This window comes from Anser brachyrhynchus (genome assembly GCF_964034855.1).
Source record: "Anser brachyrhynchus genome assembly, chromosome: 5".
Lineage (NCBI taxonomy): Eukaryota > Metazoa > Chordata > Aves > Anseriformes > Anatidae > Anser > Anser brachyrhynchus.
Genome location: NC_137699.1, coordinates 32,920,028 through 32,939,933, shown reverse-complemented (window position 1 = coordinate 32,939,933; position 19,906 = coordinate 32,920,028). Strand labels below are relative to the sequence as shown.

The following is a 19,906-nucleotide window of genomic DNA, read 5'->3' as shown; positions in this document are numbered from 1 at the left end:
CGATGTCGTCTTATCTCAATGTTGATAGCAATTCATTGCATGAAGTTGCCACCCCAATTTTAAAATGATCTACATTAGTGATGCTGTGGTCTTTATCTTAGCTCTTCATTGACTGCTTGTGCCCCTTTCTCTAGTCCATTCTTCCTTCTCCTCCTCACCATGCGTTCTCACACTATCTAACTCTAGGAATAGTCCAACCCTTTCTGGGCTATTGGCAAACTGCATCAGTTGCATCTTGGTTGACATCTTTCTTTGTGTTTTAATGGCTAAAGTTTCTTTCCTCAGGAGAACCTTAGTCCAGAGCAAAAAATAGCACTCTAGGTAAAAATGTCATGCCAAATAGAAGATACCCCATGTTTCTGCACATTTCCTTTATACCGGAGTAAGAGAGCTTGTAGGAGAGAAATATTATGGAAATTAACTGAAATAGCTGTTTCTGGATTTTATTGCAGGTTTTGGAGAAGGTGGATGTAGAGCAGAAAATGAGTATTCGTTTTCTTCACTGATGGATGGAGAACCTTTTCCTCTCTACCCTTCCTATATGATGACTAGAACTTCATTTTTTCCTTACCACCTTTCCCCAGAGCATTGCTACTGGTGCATATAAAGTACATCATCTCCAACCCTTCACTGATTTGTTCTACCAATGTGAACAATCCGTGTGCATCAGAAACAAAGGGAAATAGCTGCTGTGGAACTTGGAAAGGAAGAAAAAAGTTTTCCTTCCATTTTTAATTGCTACTTTCTCCTCTGTCTCCTGCATTACCATGAGTAAAAATGTTTCTCCTTCCTATGTACTGCTGTTTAATCTACAAACTGATTCTTCTGAGCCCTGAATCTGGGAATTGGAAAAGGGGAAAATGCCACAGAAATGCCTTCTGAAACACTTTTTGGAGACAAGTGTCTACACAGATACTAGGTGCAGTGATAATTATTCACCTTTGCTTCCAGTAGCAATACCACATTAAAGCTAACTTTATTTTTTCTTCCCCAGTTGGCTCTTTACATGCAGATTTGTTTCTTTCCTGCTTCCAAATCTGCCTTTTGCATGAGGACTTGAGTTCCTCCTATGGCTTCATTGTAAAACTAGCACTAATTGCATGATGACAGTCCAGAGGTATGGCGAAGATTTTTTTTATTTCTGGGATGAATTCACAGGGACAACAGGAGAATCTGGTGGAGACAGGCAATGGTGTCCTTAAAGGAAATAGGAACTCTGCACTAAGTCACAACTGTTCCTGTAGCAAATGCAGAAGCTTGTTTATTTCCTATGAGTAGCTTCCAGGCTTGACAACTGGTGGACCACAAAGTACCTTTTCCAGGTTGCTTTACTCCAGGTTGCCACTTCCTATCAGGGTGGTTTTGCCTCTGAAGGTATAAACTTGTTTACCAGCTTACATAATGCAAGAAAACTAGCCATGCCAAAATCTGGATTTGTAGTTCTGTCACTGCCCCCTGATAACAGTGTAATGAAACATGACTGACATTTTTTTTTTTAATTGTAGCGACCTGGGCATTAATTATTTGCACTTTCTGGTATGGAAGTCCTGGTCTGTTAGATTTGTGTTGATGGTGGTAGCCATATTTATGAAAGCTCAGGCATAAGAATATCATTTGGGAAGTGCATATTATCCCAAATTAGAGTAATAGGGCTATTTCAGAATATATTTCTATTAAAATCTCATTTCTATTCAAATCTCTCCAAGTATAACATTAAATGAAAGGATGATTGACACAGTTAATAGAACAATCCTGATCAAATCATAAAATCAAAAGTATTGAAAATTCAACACCAACATAATTTTCTGTGGTTGGATTGGCAACTCATCTGGTTCAGCTGAACATCTGTGGTCTGGGAGGACCTTCCAGTAAAACCAAAAAAACCCCAAGAGCTTCTTTACTGAAGAATCAGTGTTATAACTGCTTCTTTGTCATGTGTTAACACTTCTATAAATACTTAACAGTCTCAAACTACTCTCAAATATGTATTTCCTTTGTTCTTGGTTCCTTGAATCATTACTGGTGTTAAATAATAACATGCAAGTCTCTGAAGGATTTTTGATTTGTTTTAAATTAAGGACTTGCGAAGTGAAATGTTGCACTTTGTTTTGCAGAGTGCAGCATAACAAGTCCAGAAATGTAAATTAAAAACCTCTGCGTGTGGAATGGTTTTGACCGTCATGTAAAATAGGAATGTAACGATGTTAACAGAAAAGTTTTAATTTTTTTTGTAGGCATTGTGAACTGCTTTAAAGTAAGTGTTGCACTCTTATTTTCTGGCTATATAGTTGTAACCTACAGTTGTGCCTTATTGTCCCAGTGAGACTGGATATTGTATTTATCAATCCATAAATAAAACCTTCCACTGTATAAATAAATAAAATTCCTGTATGGTAACTGATGATTGTCTGACTAAAGAGATTAAATAGCACTAGAATAGTGCTAGTTGGCCTTACAGATCAATTGTTAAAATTTAGTGTGTTCTCAGAGCATTAACAAAAATCCTTCACTCCACTAGTAGCGTGGAAGAAACTAGTGCAAAACAGGACCTGCAGAAGAGGACATGCACTTATGTTACAACAATATGGATCCTGTAACAACACGAGCTTCACATTTCGCCATAGTTCCAGACACGGTGTGTAGTTTTGGTTTTGTTTTCCTCCTTAGTGGTGTTCTTACAGAGAAGTATACAGTGCCAGAAATAGTTTGAGAAGAAGCCTGTCCTCTTAAGTCCCCAGCTTAGAGATAAAGATACTTTTGCTAACATGCTTTAATGTGAACTCAGACTCTGAGTGCATGGAAGCAGAATCTGACTTTACTGTTAGCTCTACAAATTGCCTGGAAGCCACGTGGACTGAAAAGCTAAAGGAGGGCAAGCTTAAGCTTGTAGAATTCTGCATTTTTTCTCAGTTTTGTTTGAAGTCTACAAACTTCAAAGATAGTTTCAAAGGTAGGTAATAGTCTTCAAGATGGTAAGATTTTATCTTGCTTTGAGAAGGTGCTGATTGAGGAGTGTTGTTAGTAACCTTCCTGAGGAAAAGACTTGAAAAAGAACATGCCCTTTACTAGCCAAGGATAAACTACAAAAACATGATTTGCTGGTTTCAGAGCTCAGGCTGTCTGCAACTGAATATCTTGTTTACTGTACTACAGTCTGTGTATTTGACTTGTGAACTAAAATGTGGTGGATGATAAGGGGGTTTTACAGAACAGGTGTTAGTTTTTGAAGGATTTTAAGCTGAATATAGATGAAGCTGTACAGATGTAAGCAGTTCCCTAAAGTCTCATTTCTAGCATACTCACCTCTTACATTGATTTTAAGACTTGAGAACGAAGGTCATCAGTAAAGGCAGAACTACTGAATACTTCATCTGTCTTTTAAAAAAGAGTAGGGGATTGGTGTTTCAAGACAGGTGAACCGTTTTCCACTCTACCAGCAAAGGGGAAGTGAAAGTATTCTCAGATTAGCAGACTGGGGTTTCTTACGTCAAGGTTCTCTGAAGGGTTACAAGTCGTTTCACCAATACTAGGAAGACTGTACAAAGTTGGAGGAGGGCTGGTAGCAAACTGATTCTGAAAGAAGGGAAATGAATTCACTTAATTAGCTGCAGGCCTCTTAGCTTGGCATCAAGTTAGGGCAAAACAAAATAATTTTATTATGGGTTTTGCCTTGTAAAGAAGAGAAGTACAAATAATGTTAGTTTCCCTGACTTGTAAGGGAAAAATACAGGTGTGTTCAATGCTTTGAAGCTACACCTTTAGTTATAACTGATGTGTAGGTGTGATAGTTGTGCAGAGGTAATACTGCTGTAGATGTGATATTTCAGTTGGCAGAAGGCTTTCATTTGAGGTGGCAATTGGCATTAAGATGCCACCTCGTAAAGCGTGTGTTACACGGAGGGAGATGTCAGAAGATTCCAGCAGCGCCGGCTGGTAGTAGCGCTGAATCACTGCTGGCTGGGGGTGTTCCTCGGCTTTCCTCAATGGGTAAGCGCATCTCCGCGCTATTCACTGCGTTCCCCAGTCAGCTTCAACTGTAGAATTACTGCGGCTCTAACCTAAAACATAAAGGCGGCAGCTGCCGCAGAAACCGGCGCTGTGACTGGAGGCGGTCCCTCTCTCAGGGCGCTCGGGGTGCCCCTGAGGGGACGCAGGCCCCCCCGCCCCGGGGCACCTCAGCCCCTGCCGGCCCCGCGGCCCCTTTAAATCCTCTCAGAGGTCACCGGAGGATTCTCCTCCAGCCGGCCCCGCCCGCGCGGCTGCAGCCACTCGCTTCGCAGCCGTGTGCCCGCCGCGGGGCCAATCGGGAGGGAAAGCCTTGCGGAGGGGCGGGGAGCCTCCGCGATGGACGGCGCCGCCGACCAATCAGCCGCGGAACCTGGCGGGCGACGCGCGGGAGCGGCGCCCGATAGGCTTGCGGCCGAGTGGGCGGGCCCGGCGTCGCCCGGGCGCCGCGAGCCCCCCGCCGGGTGGCCGGGGTGAGGAGGGGAAGATGGCGGCGTGAGCGCAGCGGGCGGAGCGGCCGGGGCCGGCCGGGCCCCGCGGCTCGGGCCGCGCTCAGGTGAGCGCCCGCCGCGGACGGGCCCGGCCGAGCTCGCACCCGCCACCGGCTGAGGGGCCGGGCCGAGCCCAGCCGGGCCGGGCGGGGGCAGCGGGCGCGGCCGGGCGGCTCCCGGCCTCCCGCTGCGCTGGGGGCCCGGGCTGCGAGCGGGGCCCGCCGCCCTCACCCCTCAGGGGCCGGGAGCGGGCGGCGGGGGGAGCGGCGCCGCGGGCTGCTGCGTGCTGAGGGGAGCGGGGGCAGCGCGGGGCGGCTGCCGGGGCTTTTGGTGAGAGCAGCGCCTGGCCGTGCCTGCACGCCCGGGTCTGGTGCGCCCTGAGTTGTCGGGGCAAAACGCTTGGAGTTCCCTGTGCCGTAGCACGGTGCTGTTCCGATTCTTTTTGTAAATGGGACTTCGTACTGAAACCAAAAGGATTAACTCGGCGTGGAATCCCTTATGCTTTATAGCAGTTCTTTAAAATTCTAGTTCATCGCGTGATTCTACGTGGCTGCATTTTCAGTGTGAATGTCAGGTAAAAGTTAAATAAATAAATAAATAAATAAAGCACCTAAACGGGAAGCACAGCTTCAGATCCTGAAGAGACGTGGTCTGTTATCCTACGTGACTAATAAGGAAGATGTTTGTAACTGATAAAATAACGTGAAAGAAACGTAATAAGTGTGGTTGTGGCAACTACTTCTGAAAGCGGTAGCTGCTTGTGAGATAGATTTCTAAAGGTGTATTTTACCATGTGCTATATTACACATATATTTCCTGTGCTGTGTTTTTCACCTGGTAACAGTAATAGCAGCTCATGGGCAACATAACATTAAGGCACAGTATGCTGCTGATGATGAATACTTACTTATACAGGTCTATGTGTGAGCTGTTAGAATATGCCAAGGGATTTGCCTTTGGCACGTTACATACAAAGATAACTTTGCTTTATGCTATAATTAGAAGAATAATAAGCTGTACACGTACAGTATTTTTAGCAGTAAGTAAATACACTTGGATTAATATTTATTCTTAAATGCTTTGAACGCTTAAGAACTGTGAGAATTAGCATCAAAAAAAACAGAGTTTTGTGTTACCCTGGCGTATGTCAAACGAACTCTGTGCACTGCTTTAAAATTTTGCTCACAGTGCTGTGAGCCTGTGCAATATAGAGATTTGCAGGAGTAAGCTGTGCCTCTTACGATGGTAACCTCTCATCTCAGGGGTGTCAAAAACCAGGGGCCAACTAAGGCTAAGCATTCTGACTGAATCCGTGAAGAGTCTGGAGTCTCTCTTGAACACCTCCCACGTTCATTCTTAAAAACTAGAAAAGGAACGAGGGTTGAAAGGAGTCTTGATGTGTTGGTGGTTAGCTGAATGCAAGATACAGAGGCCCACACAGTCTTCGGAGGATTGATTTAAAAAAAGAAAAAAATTCTAAAATGAGATGTTCAGGTAGGGATGTTTCTTTGCTTAAACAGCATTCAAGGAGCCATTTGGTGTGTGTATCATGGAATAGAAATCTCAGCTGTAAAGCGGTCGTCTCCTGCTGTAGGAAGTATTGTTATTATCCTACCCTATTGTGCTAAAAGGGTAGGAAATATGCACTGGAAACCTCACAGGAGGTGAGGGTGAATTTATTTAAAATAAAAAGTGAAACAAAACAGGTTACAGTGTCTTAGGCTTGTAATCTCATAAACAGCTGCATTTGTGCAGTGCCCGAGATGTCTATACAGCGGCCAGGCACTGTAGCAGGGGTGTTTAAGCCATGCGTCCAGCTGTCAGGGGCCCCTTGCAGAGGATGAGGGACATCAGCTGGCAAGTCCTCGTGTCCTCTGGACTCCCAAGCTGGTGACTTCTGTGTCCCCGATAGGCCTTAGCATACCCTGTTGGTGACCTCTGTCTCCACCCTGTCTCGCTCTGTTCTTTGTATCCTGATCTGGGCATCTTCTGAAATTGCAGGGGAGACGTGCTGTGGTTTGGAGGACTTGCTAAGTGGGGTCCTGGCAACGCAAGCCCTTCTGAGAGCCCCGTCCCTCTTCTGTGTCCCGTTTGGAGCCTCCCCACCCAGGCACTCCCTTTCTCTCTCCAGTTCTACTGCAGTTTGCTATAGTGCTGCATAGAGTGGATTTAGATACCTTTTTAAAAGTAGAGAGATGGGGGCAAGCGACAGTGTGGAGAGGTAACATTGGGAAATTTTTGGAACCATTTTGGAAAGCCAGATCTGTTGGATACCTTAAAACAGTGTTAGAGAGTTCCTGATAACTGATAATTATCAAATTAATTGTTTTGCGAATCATTTGGTTCCTTAATGTCTTGAAGTCTCATAGTGCTTGTCAGGTTCTTGGGGGAGGGCTTGAATTGGGTGGGTGAGAACTGAGGACATGAGGATGGAACAAGAAGATCCTGGATCTTTGATACTTAGGTGTGACTCACTTGACCATCCTTTTCCTTATTCTGAAAGAGGAGCATGACTATAAACATTTGAAAAGTGACATCAACATGTTTAATGTAGACTATCTAACAACGTTAGCTGGTTCCCAGAAGGTATAGATAATCTTCTGTGCCTTGTGCATATAATGGTCTGTTATCTGAATAGCTTTGTACATATAAATTTAATTTGTTCATCTCTTTCTCTCTAGGTTCCCTGAAGAGAACGTTGAATGGTGAAAAATGATGGTGAGTAAAGCCATAAGGTTATTTTGGTACTAAATACGCGATACTAAACTTGTCGGTTTTCTCTCCCTTCCCCTTCTTTTTTTCTTTACCAAGTAAATCAGTTATTGAGATTTTATTTTTTCTTAGGACACTCAGAGAACTGGCATGCTGCCACAGTGTCAACTTTCAGCTTGTGCTTGACATGAAGTAAACCTTTACTTAACTATATATATTCTAACAAAAATAAATGCTTTGAAAGTTACGAAACACCTGTTCCATGCTGTCATTTTACTTTGCTAAGAGACAGTAATTGTGCAGTTGCATTAGCTTAGAGTAGTTATTTTAAAGGTTTGTTATTCGTTAAACACTAGGAGTGGAAGAACAATAATGTAACCAAATGTCAATTATCAAGTTGAAGAAAATAAATTCAAAAATTCCAAGGATAACGATCAAAGTCTAGAATTTCAATTTATTTATTTATTTTCCCAGTAAATTAAGTAAAGATATTCTGGTAGTTAAGGTATATAACAGAGTGCTAGATTCTGTTCTTGGCTCTGCCACAAACCTTTGACATGTTTTGTTGCAGCTCCACAGGTCTGCTTTTCCCCAGCTTCATATCAAGAGTAAGACTTACCCATCAGCGTGGGCATGGATGGTCAAGCTTATGATCAGCTGAAATATTTGAGTGCCTCGGAGAGAAAATGATGGTGACATGTGGTGTATTGCCATTTCCATAGTCTACTCACTACTTCTACCATAGGAGTTGAAAATTATCACCAGAAGATTATTTCTGAACTTGATCAACTAAAGGATTAAGGTAATCAGAATAATAAAAGAAAGTCAACGAAAGGCCAGAGAAAAGAGTGGAAGGAGTTAGAAAATATGGTGTGTCCTCATGCGCTTATATTTGAGAAAGAGAAACCAAACAAAAAATATTTCCTCTTTCATATCACTCATTGTTGTACAGGAGAATGGTAGTGGTGTTTTTTTTTTTTCTGGCACTGTGCAGAATTGCATACATGTTACCTTCTAATCCAGGCTGGCATAAAACTTAAAGGAAAAAATTCCATGTCTTAACAGCTTCTGTGACTAGGCAGTACCAGGTGTGCCACTGGTGGAAGGCCAGGAGGTCAGTGACAAGACGGCAGTTGTTGAAGTTGTTGAAGTCTACACTGTGGACAAGTGGGGAGCAGTGGGTGAAAAAAAAAAAAAAGGATCTAATCTGTGGACTTTACAGCTGTCATGTGTTTTTCCTCTACAGCACTGACAGTTTTGTAGTTAATTAGCTGATTGTTCATAGTCTCTTTGAATTGTGACCCACTATAGCAGAACTTGTTCTCTCTGTGTGCAATGCCATTACACCTTGTCCTATAGCTATGCTGCCTGACAAAGAGTCCCTCCTTTCAGCTTTCTTGTAAGCCTCTTCTAGGTACTGGAAGACCGTTATAAGGTCTCCCCGGAGCCTTCTCTTCTCCGCGTTGGGATCAACTCTTTATCAGGGAGCGTAGTGATAGGACAAGGGGTATATTTGGAAGAAATTCTTTACTCAGAGGATGGTGAGGCACAGGAACAGGTTGCCCAGAGAGGCTGTGCATGCTCCATCCATGGAAGTGTTCAAGGCCAGGCTGGATGGGGCTTTGGGCAACCTGTTCTGGTGGGAGGTGTCCCTGCCTGTGGCGAGGGGTTGGAACCAGATGATCTTTAAGGTCCCTTCCAACCCAAACCATTCGATGATTCTATTTGTGTTCAGGTGATACCTCAACATTGTCATGTTATGTGTCAGAGCCACAGTTATGAAGCCTCATAGCTTATTAACACCAGTGTATTTTTGGATGCACTGCTTCTGAGTAAGCATGTAGTTCAGCATTTCTGTAGTATTGCATTAGCCAGCTTATGGACATACGCAGGTAGATAGAAAATTTTATAGAATAGGGGATTATTGCAGACTGTGAAGCCAACTATTTTTTTTCCATTAGATTCAGATTTTTAAAGTAATGAACCAGTAGGCATTTTAATGTCAAATATTTTTTATTCTGTTTCCTAAACTACCTCTCTTCTCTTTCATTTTGGAATTCCAGATCCTTGCTGAAATTTAAGAAGATGATAGTCCTGTTGCTTGCTCACAGGCTGTGAGATGTGGACACGTCTCTCCTAGCAAGCAAAAACTTGTCCTTCACTTCCATGGAGCTGCATGAACAAAGATCTCTTCACTTCCTGCATCAACCATCTCACCCAACGCTTAATTCACCAGATGACTTCTCCCGCAGAAGCAACCCCGCTGCGGTATCAAAACTCAAAAGCAGAGTAACAGAAATCAGCATTTGTTTCCCTGAAGAAATGTCTTCTGTGCCAGCTCTTCATCCAGCTTTCTGCATTCTGTTTTAAAATGAGAAAAACTTTGAAATCAGATGGAAGTGCAAGCTGATGTTCTTCACTGATATCTATCTCCTTCTTCATTTTAGGAAGGATAAGTTCTTCACTGTGTCATACTGGAATTCCTGGCATATAAAGCATCTGCATGCATTGCCATGCCAAACTTGACATGTATGAAAAGTTTCAGCAGGAAACGAGGACATATTTTCTGCTCTGACATACGGAAGAAACTTACCAAACAATTGGAGAAGTCCCATAACAGGTATTTTGTAGCCCAGGAACCTGGCTTGACTTTGTAGATAGATGTCTTGATGTCAACTCACATAAAGCAGCTAATGCAGAGGAACAAATGCAGAATCACTGTGTCTGTAGTGTGTAACGGCATCATCCCAATCTGTGATCAAAATGTATATTTGCATGTGTAAACCCACATAAGTGCTGGATATGAAGAGCTTTCACCAGAAGGAGAAATTACTCTGCACCACTTCATTTTTAGCAAAGAAAAATGAAGCTTTAAAGACCTTCAGGGTTACAGGATAATGATTAGGTTTGTGTTATATCATTCCCTCCTTTTGGCTTTTTATAAATCCTTAGCAGCAAAAGGAACATTCTACAGTTGAAAAGATGGGGCAGAATTTCTTTCTTTATTTAAAGAAATTAACTTCTGGTGGGATGGAAGAGACCGGAGGTGTAAAGTTGCGGTTTGTCCGCTCAGCTTCCTTTCCACAGTTTCAGCTTTTCATATTGCTGATGGAATCAGACACTTTTTATTCTTCTGTGACTGAGAACTGAGATGACCTGTATGTTTCTATCATCTAGGCCCGGTAGAACGAGCTGGTAGCCGCGTAAGAGGTATGGCTTGACAGAGAGCAGAAATGCTTAGGCCGGGCCTTTTTCTGGTTCCTCCTATTCCTTCCCAATCTAAGGCGCTATCTGTTGTTCTTATGTTTACACAAGATTCTTTGTCTACATCGTTTGTGATTATATAGGATATTTTTGACCATTCTGAGGTGGGAGTTTGTACTGTTCACATGCTCCTTGCTATGGTATTGTATATGGCAAATAAGGTTTCTTGGCAAAAAGAAATCTCCATTTCAAGTCTGGAGCTCTTAGTGCACCTTAATCCACACTTGTGATTTAGAAAATGTGATTTACTAGCTTAAAATATTTTCAAATTTGGATCAAATAAAGGTATATAGATTCTGTTAATAGGTTTGGGGGGATAATAACATGGTTGGGGGGTGGGGTGTTTTTTTGTTTTGGTTTGTTCTATTTTTCACTTTAGAAAACTGCTGGAGAGAGCCAGACAGCCTGGAAATGGCTGAAAAAGCCAACAGTTGAAATCCTTCTTAAATCTTGATGATAGATGGCGAGGGCAGCATTGCGATATTTAAAATGTAGTGAAGTTTTGTGGGGACCACGTTCCACAGCAGAGTAAGGATGAGTGTTGGTGTTGATCCTGGTCTTTGGGGTAAAGTTAGATCTGTGTATAGACTTGCATTGTAACAATAAGATTTAATGACAGCTTTACCCATTGTTTGTTTCCAAGAAGCAAAGATCAGACATGAACGCTAAGGAGAGTAGGAAAGACACTGTGTATCAAAATAATGCCAACTGTAACGAGCAGAGAGGTGCACTAAAATTGTATGCAACATTGCAATGAGCTGTGTTTCTTTTATTAGTTTAGATGAGTTACGTTAATCCTGGTGAGGCAACCACCAACTTGGCCTGATTTCTTTTAAGAATATAGGATGTCTTTGCTGAAAGTGGTCTGAATTTTCTGGTTTTAGACGCAACTAGAAAAGCACACTTACTTTTAGGTCCTCCTTTTGTTGAAACCAATAGGATTTAATGTAGATGTCTGTAGAAGCAGGATCCATCTCTAAGTGATGGAAAATACTGTTAATATCATAGGATTATACGTTGTTGGAAGGTATCTGGTATAAGAAACATCTGATCTTAAATGTGGGAAATTCCTTTTCTTCCTTTTGCCCATACTTGTCCTTCTGACATTAGAGCTAGCAGTTGTTTCTTGCATAGCTGGGTGACAAAATACTTGGGGAACAGGAATGTATTTTTATCTTCTGTGGATATGTACAAAAACTAATAATTTTTCTGACTAGAGAGTAGACAATTCATGCTACTTGATTTCCACATCCGTAAGAATAACCCTCAACATTTTGTAACCCTGCATTGTAACAACAACAACAAAAAAAAACTATTTTTCCTGACTTCTAACCCAGATAACGTAAGAACATAAGCTTTCAAGTTTACTTTTAGAACGTAATATTTTTAGCAGGGCTAAAGATCTGTGGCTTTCACAGAACTAGTACTCCAACAATGCATGCCCAGAAGACCCCCACAGCCGTACCTTTCCAGCCAGCTTCTTTATAAAAGTGCTGTGTTAGGAAATGCTGCCTCAGCCTACTTACTTTTTCTTGCTCCACTTTTTCTCTATGTTGGTTGGAAATCTTCCCATGTGAAAGATTACAAAAACAAGGGGCATGTGCAATAGATCATATATATATACATATATATATTTTAATACTTGTGGACAAAATGATGTTACAAGTTGTTTGAAAACAACAAAATCACCAATGTCTTCCATTTTGAGATGTGTATAGTTCCATAAGCATTAGTGCTTTGTAGCAAACAGTAGTGCCATGTTAGGATCAGTGCATGAGCCTAGTAGTATTTTTACAATTTCAGAGTGACAAATTTATTAATAAGCAGTGATGATAATGTAATTAACAATAGAAAGGATACAGTAGAAATGTCACAAACATGGTCTAAATATGCAGTATCCTCCCTGTGACAGTGGTAATGCTATCTTTAGAAAGTGAATGCATTCACTTAATGGGCTTCATAGTGTCATAGTTAACTTTGTTTTTAGTATTTCTGTCCAACTGCAATAGTGAACTAGTGTATGTAAGCATCCAGAATTCTCATCTCTGTCACCAGTGATTCTTTTCATTTTAGTCTTTGTTGAAGGTGTGTTCTTCTATGAGCAGCATTTTCCATTTAATTATTACCCATCCTATGATATACTCAGAATTAAGAATGTGATAAAGAGTTTGTGTTTGTTTTGTGCACATCTCTACTACCTTAATATTATTTACAAAATCTATTAAGAAAAAAAAATCAAATCCAATTACATAATTATTAGAACCAGTTAAACATTATCCTTCTCATCTACTAAGTTAGTTACTGGTTGCAAAATGCTTTCTTCCAATTATAAGTAGAATACTTTTGTCCATTATTGCAGGAATGGAAAACCTTTTTTATTTCTGAAGTCCTATTGAATCTTTTAACACCTTTGGTGGATCCTGCATTTACACACATCTTAATAAGAGAGAATATAATAAGATTAAGGGCTGTTGAAAACCAACATTGCAGACTGCATCTGTTCAGCAGGCTATATCTAGCCTATGGGTCATAGATTCCCTACCCCTGTATTATTGAGAATTCAATATCCTGTGTTTTGGGTAACTTCCAGTATTGCTTTCCAGCTCTAATCTCAATTTTAATAACTTATGTCTCTCCCTCTGCTTTTTTCAGAAGGAAAGTTTAGACCAGGGAATGTTCAAATGATTTAGCACGCAATGGGCAGCTTGGACTGGTGAAATAAGAGACTGGTATGATTCCTGAGATGAGCGATGCTCTGTGGATGGCATTCTCTCATTTCCTAGGAAAAAAAAAAAGTCTTATTTGATACCAGTGTTGCTCTTCACGCATTTCTTTTACAAGAACAAAATTCTCTGTCACTTTAGAGAGGATACTGCATCTTTTTTCCCTGAGACCTGCCTGTAAATGGCCATTAGGAGGAGGGAGGGAATGGGTAGCTTGGTTTTGTAATTTTAATAGGATGTATCTCTAAAGTAATTAATCAAGTAGCATGTTCTTTGGTGCAAAACCAGTAATCCTTGCAGAGTTAATGTGTGTAACAAACCCCCCACCCCGACCCTCTGCATCTGATAAGTTTCCAAGAAAACTGGGTGGTTGGGCCATTTACAGCAGAGCTCTGGGGGACCTGTGCTCAGAGTTAGGTTCAATTCTGAACGGAAGTAGCTGTACCATTGAATAAAGTAGTTTAGTGCTTGGGAGAATCAATTGAAAAATACCTCTGAAACTGGAATGCAAAATAGCACAGTATGTAGGGGGAAGAATCCCTGATGCAAACAAAGCCATAAGATGATTTAATAAGAAAATAGAACTTTAGTAGCAATAACTGTTTTGCATGTGATAGTAAATAACTTGCATTAGCAAGACTGTACAGTAGAGTAGGTGGGTAATAACCAAATAAGTTTGTGGCGCTCTGTGCTGCAGGGAGTTGCATGAAAAGTCTCTTTTCCTAAGATGGGTGAATTCCTCTTAATGTTCCTCTCATTGGAGGGAATTTGGCACTTGAATACTTAGTTAATAATATTAAAAAAAAAAACAAAACTGTTTAGCTTTGTCACACATCTGAAGCACTGTCAGTGAGTGCTGGGGGAAGTGCAGACAGTTCTTTCTGAAAGGGTAGCTGGAATTTCCCTTTTTTACAGTCTAGCACTTGCTTGGTTTTTCTGAGGGGAAACTAAACCCTTCCATATACTGGACTGTGGAAAGAACTTGGTTCTGAAGTTAGAATGCATTTTATTGTAGGTGGTACTTATTTTCTTTGTTTAAAAAGACCAACCTGAGATGGTGACAGGTCTTTAAAAAAGAAATTTATTAGATAACATTTGACACTGAAAACATTTCTTCATCCCAAAGGACAATTGTAGGATCCTAAAAATGTTACTCTGCAGCAAAAATAATTTTAGACTTGCTAAACACTCTGTTCCAAGCCATTGATTTCTGTTAATGCCTGAAGTTTTGCAGAGACAAGTACGGTGAAGCCTCTGGTAACAGAAAGGGATATTGATCTACAGCTGTAGCCTCTGCACCCAGCAAAGTATCTGCTATCAAAGGGTTACATAAAAGAGCCCTAGAAGTTCTGAAATGTCTATAGTTGATGCTGTTTTCAGTGCAGAAACATGGTCTATAGAGACAGCATGGCCCAGCAGATAATAGTGTGTTCCTAACAGAAGTATTACATCAGAAGTTTAGATCTATCTGGCTAGATTTCTGCTAGAAAGTTGAAGTAGTTTGGAATGTAACTTCCAGCTGAAGGGAAGCTTCTGATGTTCTGAAATTACATGGGTGAAGCCTTTTGGCTCTTTGTAAGTTGATAGTGGGACTGTTAAGGGCTGTGAGTGTTTCTACAGCGTAATGTAATTAAGATAAGCACAAGCATATCTAAATTAAATGTTGGCTAATATGTGTATGAAAAGCTAACTGATCTGGAAAGTTATAATCAGCTTAAATTCCAGCTATTGCATTATTGATAAACTTGGAAGCTGGCCATAGGGAGCCTTAATTTGATTGTGATCTGGTTACATTAAATAAATTATAAATTTCTTGTAGTCTGTGGTCAGCAAGTACATTTACGTAATGAATTAATAATGAAAACATGGTCACATTCAGACTTCAGAAGTACGAAATTTGTGGCTGAATAGAAATTTTCAAGGCTTTATTCATTTAGAGAAGAGGGGAGATTGAGGCTGATGTAACGAGGTGAGCTATCTGCATATTCTTCCCAGTTCAGATTTAATAAAGATCTGAATTCCATGGGGTACTGTGTTAGAAATTAATATTCACAGCCACAAAGGAAATCCCATTGCCTTTCAGCTGTCATACTATGGCATGCGTTTTGCTCCAAACCCCTTGATTTCAGTGCTGCTAAAACTCAGTAGCAGTGCTACATGCTACCACACTGCAGCGTGGGGTATCAAAAGTGCAGTGACCACTACTGGCATGACCCCACCAGCATTACTGAACCCAGGTGATACATGTGTGTGTACTGTTCCTTACCCAGTGGTTCTGCTGTAGAAGATCTAGCCAGTACTTGCGTTGGGAATTGCAGCTTGAGGATTGCAACTTCTGCAACTGAGCATAATTATCAAATTTAGCACAAAAAAAAAAAAAGGTTTGCAGACTACTTGATAGTGAATGACAACAAATTGTACCGTGCTTCAGGACATTGACACTTTATGCAAGGGTTACACTGACGAGCTGGCAGTGGTTTTGAGCAGAGAAGGATAGAAGAGTTTTTGATGGATAACCAATTTTACAAATAATTACTTCCCTAGGAAAGAGTCTGGTCTTCCTTCAAAACCTAATAATCCTGCTTGCTGTTCAGGTACAGAGCTGCATAAATGGCAGTTTGAGTGAGGTTCCACTGGTTTTCTTTTACAGAATGATCCAGCATATTGCCCCTATAGCACTTTGACTGGCACGCAAAAGCCAGCAGTTGAACCAGGGTGTCTCGTTTAACAGTGCAGAACACTAACCAGGAATTCTGCTTTCTATTCCCTTTCAGTCTGCTCAGCACTATCTCCTGAGTTTTAGAGAAAGCGTAGGTGTACTTGACATAAGCAAGGAGTGTGTTTCCGTCTCTGAGCCTATGTACCAGGTTATAGGATAGACAGATTCCCTAAGGCTTTACAAGATTTAAGGTTAAAGATAAAAAGTAACTTACTGTTCAGTGTGTCCTGTGTAAGTCTTATCTGCTTCTTTCCTCTTCCCCTCCAAACGAGTGTGTTTGCAGGTCAAATAAAAGAAGACTACTTTGTGATGCCTGAGGCATAAAGAAGTGCATGGAGAAACTGAAGGAAAGTGGCACAGGCCCACAAACCAAATCTTAGAGCTAGTATTCTAATTATGCATGATTCAAAATGTCTAGTGTAATGTAGTTATTACCAGTAAATTGAGATATGCATTTATACATAACGAAGCAATAGGAATTAATATACCAATAGCTTGAACTTCCTGCTTTGATTCTCAAACTTTGATTCTCAAACTGTTTTTTTGTCTCTTTTTTTTTTTTTTTTGAGAATGTGCTGCCTCTGTAGAGAAAGGGGCAGAATGTATAGATAGGGACAGAAGCATGGCACCAAAACTGTAAATCAGGAACCAGGATCAGCAGAACTCGCCTTTATAACCTCTTGTCTGGTTCATTTTAGTGCCCTGAGCATGTAAAAAGCAGGGCATGGACTAAGCATGTTTAAGGGCGAGATGAGGTTTCTCACCTGCTGCAGCTGTAGCAAGGAAAAGGGTGCAGAGTTTCTTTCAAGGTGCAGGGGGGGAGCAACTGGTAAAAAAAATAAAAAATAAAAAAAATCCACAGTAACAGAAACAACGGACTCAAATTGAGTGTAGTATTTGCCAGACAGTAGGTAATAGGCTTGTGCTTGGTGAGAGAAATTATTTGGAGAAGACTGAAATTAATAAGCACAGTACAAATATTTCAGGTGTTGAATAGCTTTTTAATAGACAGTATTTTCAGGTAACTCTCTAGCCACATAGGCAGCTGTACTGAAGCATACTGGTACCAGCCAGCAATAATGGCACCTGCAGGAATGAACCTGAAAATACTGGTAATCTTGTATATTTTTTAAGTTCTTTGACAAAGAGATTTTTAAAAACAAAAAATGAGATTTGATCACTGAAGGTCTTTATCTTCTGCAACACAGGTTGCAATATAGTCTTTTTTTCTTTATTTCATTTATTAAATAAAAGGGAATTTGGGTGCCATTTTTCCGTAAACTTTTACTGTGCTCTCTGTAATATTTTCCAAGTCTTTTAGTGGGTACTGCAGTGAATTTCTGCTGGTGGTTTGAAAATAACATAGAACGCATGGCAGTGTCCGTCACTAATGCTTTTCCTAGTTTGAAGTATTCAATCACGTAGAATACTAGCATGTTACTGCAGAATTCCATACTTTTAGCTTAGCTTAATTTTGTAGGTGGGCTTAACTTGTGCAGAACACTTCTCCATGTACAGAGGCTCAGTCCCCTTTCTTAAGCAGAAAGAGGAAGTGTCTTGGAGGAAGAAATTGTGTGTCAAGTTAAATCCTGATCATGCTTCGTAGCCAAGCGTCCATAAAGCACCATGATTTGGGTTTAGAATGGGGGCTGTGTTTTTCTCATGAATGCTTTCTAGATATACAAGAATTGCCAAATGAAGATAGGAATATTATTAGAGAATATTTAACTATTTTACAGTATCAAAGTTAGGTTAAATGAAATCCTTTGAGCCAACTTCTTCAAGCTAAAAGGGAATCTATTTATAAAAAGGGTTTAGCCCAGCAGTTAACTATGGCCACCTAATGCCTAGAGGATATTCTTTAGAACACTTCATGTGGTTTTAAACCCTGTTACATGTTTTCTTTTGTGTGGTGAGTAAGCAGTTGTATCCGTTGTTAATGCTTATCCCTGTCAATATAAAACCTGGGAAAGTAAGCTACTTTAGGACTTCAGTGAAGATATCCTCCTTTTGAGAAATACAACAGCAAAGGAGAAGCATTAATTATAGTTTCTTAAAAATTATCTTAATACTTAAACAAGTTAGGGAAGACTTCTTATACTGAACTTCTGATGGCATTGCTCACAAGGGTTAGTGGAGATTACTGGTATCACTACGTACTCCCATTGCACACATTTTACATGGTAACAGTAAAAGAATGTTTCCCTGCAAATTCTAATTTTTTTTTCCAAAAGGCAGCTTGCTTTTATATCTATGCATCTTTGAGGATTTCAAGATAAGATTTTATTCTTTTGACGCTGTAAAGAGGAACTGTTTAAAAATGAACTTGGAAACTCTGCACCTGTATACAAATTTTTTTAGCAATAAAGCAGCACAGGCTGAGAATGCACTAAAACCTGGTGTGTCATTTGTTCAAAAGATAGATTAACCAAGGTACAGTGCGCTGTATCTTCAACAAGGTGCTAACTGCTTCCACTTCTGAGATGTGTGTACTTGCTGTGCCTTTGACAAAGCTTAACAATTTGAGCTAAACTTGCATATGTTTGGATATGCTTTGGATCCAGCTGTTGCAGCAGATTTCAGACACAAGAGTCTTTGACTTCCTGGAAGGCACCTGAAGAAAAATTGCCACTCCACTCAAGATGGGCAACTTATGAATAGAAGCTTCAAAGGTTATTTCAGATGGTAGCAGAAAGCTTCTGTTGCTTGCAAGATAGACCGCCTAAAAGGAGTAAGTCTCAAGACTGTTTCACATATATGTGGACTGTTTATAGTTTTGGCAGCTCAAATTCCTTTGGTGGTTGGTGTTTCACAGCCTACAGGGAAGCACAACTTTCCTTGCAGTTGCTGCTGAAAGCAGTTTTGTGAAGTGCTGTAACACAGCAGGTGGTATCTACCACCTCATGAGGACTGTGCTGAAGAAGCCATGGCTCCCAACACCACCAGCTTTCTAAAACCTCTTACGGGATTGCTGACCCCTATGTGAGCTTATAAAAGATTCACTGTGTGACTGCGACTTCAGTAGCCTGCTAAACCACCTTCATTTGTTTCATTTTCTGCTTGCTTTTCTCAGGAGACAGCTGCTCCTTAACTCACGTAAGAATAAAGAGAGCTGTGGCCTGACCTTCAGCTGTGTTTTTAAATCAGGTATTTAGTTAAAGAGAATCCCTCCTTCCTGAGCCAGACTGGCTGTGGCTGCACTGAAAGTATCAACACAGCTCTCAAGATGCCTAGCTAGAGGAGATTAGGTTCCACAGTAGAGAGAGAAAAAAAAAAAGAATATTCACCCTCCAGTTGTAGATTCAAGTGGAATTTGAATCTGGGACAGACTGTAGGATCAAAATCTGAATCAAATCTTTTAGGAAGAAAAGTTTAAGCATCACTTAAAACCTAAGGCTACAGTTTAAGTTGGTATCTTAGTAACTGTTATTCCTAAACTACTGAAGATACTGTTGTACTTATTTTGCATTTTGTAAATTAAGGTGGTTTGCTTCTTAAAACAGGTTTTATTTAAAACTCTGTACTGCTGTGAGTGTCATCAGATACAACAGGCAATAGTGCCAAGAAGAACCATGATTTGACAGACACAAAGGACCGCAGTGTGACTCAAGGGAGCTGAGGTCTTCCCAGTTCCAAAGACTAGTGAAATACAATTTAAAAGCTTACGACTCACGATATTACACAAGATATTTCTGAATTTCAGCAATTTTATTTTTTAAGTCTTCTTTACAACAGTAAAGATAATATAAAAAAAATGCTACTGACAGCTTTCTTTTCCTCTTAGGGGTGTGTACTTAGCTAAATGAAGGAGGACAATTTTGCACTATTTATATTATACACAGTATAAATGTGAAGTATATAACACGAAAAAATGTCAATGCAGAAACCAGAATGAATGGGCAGAAGTGAATAGTCCCATTACCTATCGTGTTTCTTGGACTGATGCAACAGAAGAACTGACACTTAAAAAGTAACAAAAAGGTGAAGTTTTA

The 19,906-nt window shown here is 40.5% G+C and overlaps 1 protein-coding gene across 2 annotated transcripts in view; it reads left to right on the top strand.

The window, feature by feature from the left end:
• Positions 1-18,309, top strand: part of CHP1 (calcineurin like EF-hand protein 1) — a 33,955-nt gene extending 15,646 nt beyond the window's left edge. For both annotated transcript variants that reach the window (XM_080592299.1, XM_080592300.1), the window contains exons 7-10: positions 453-4,561; positions 7,178-7,214; positions 7,780-8,010; positions 9,272-18,309. In XM_080592299.1, the coding sequence (XP_080448425.1) occupies positions 453-506 (54 nt within the window). In that variant the 3' untranslated portion in view covers positions 507-4,561; positions 7,178-7,214; positions 7,780-8,010; positions 9,272-18,309. The remainder of the gene's footprint in view (positions 1-452; positions 4,562-7,177; positions 7,215-7,779; positions 8,011-9,271) is intronic.
• Positions 18,310-19,906: the final 1,597 nt, after the last annotated feature.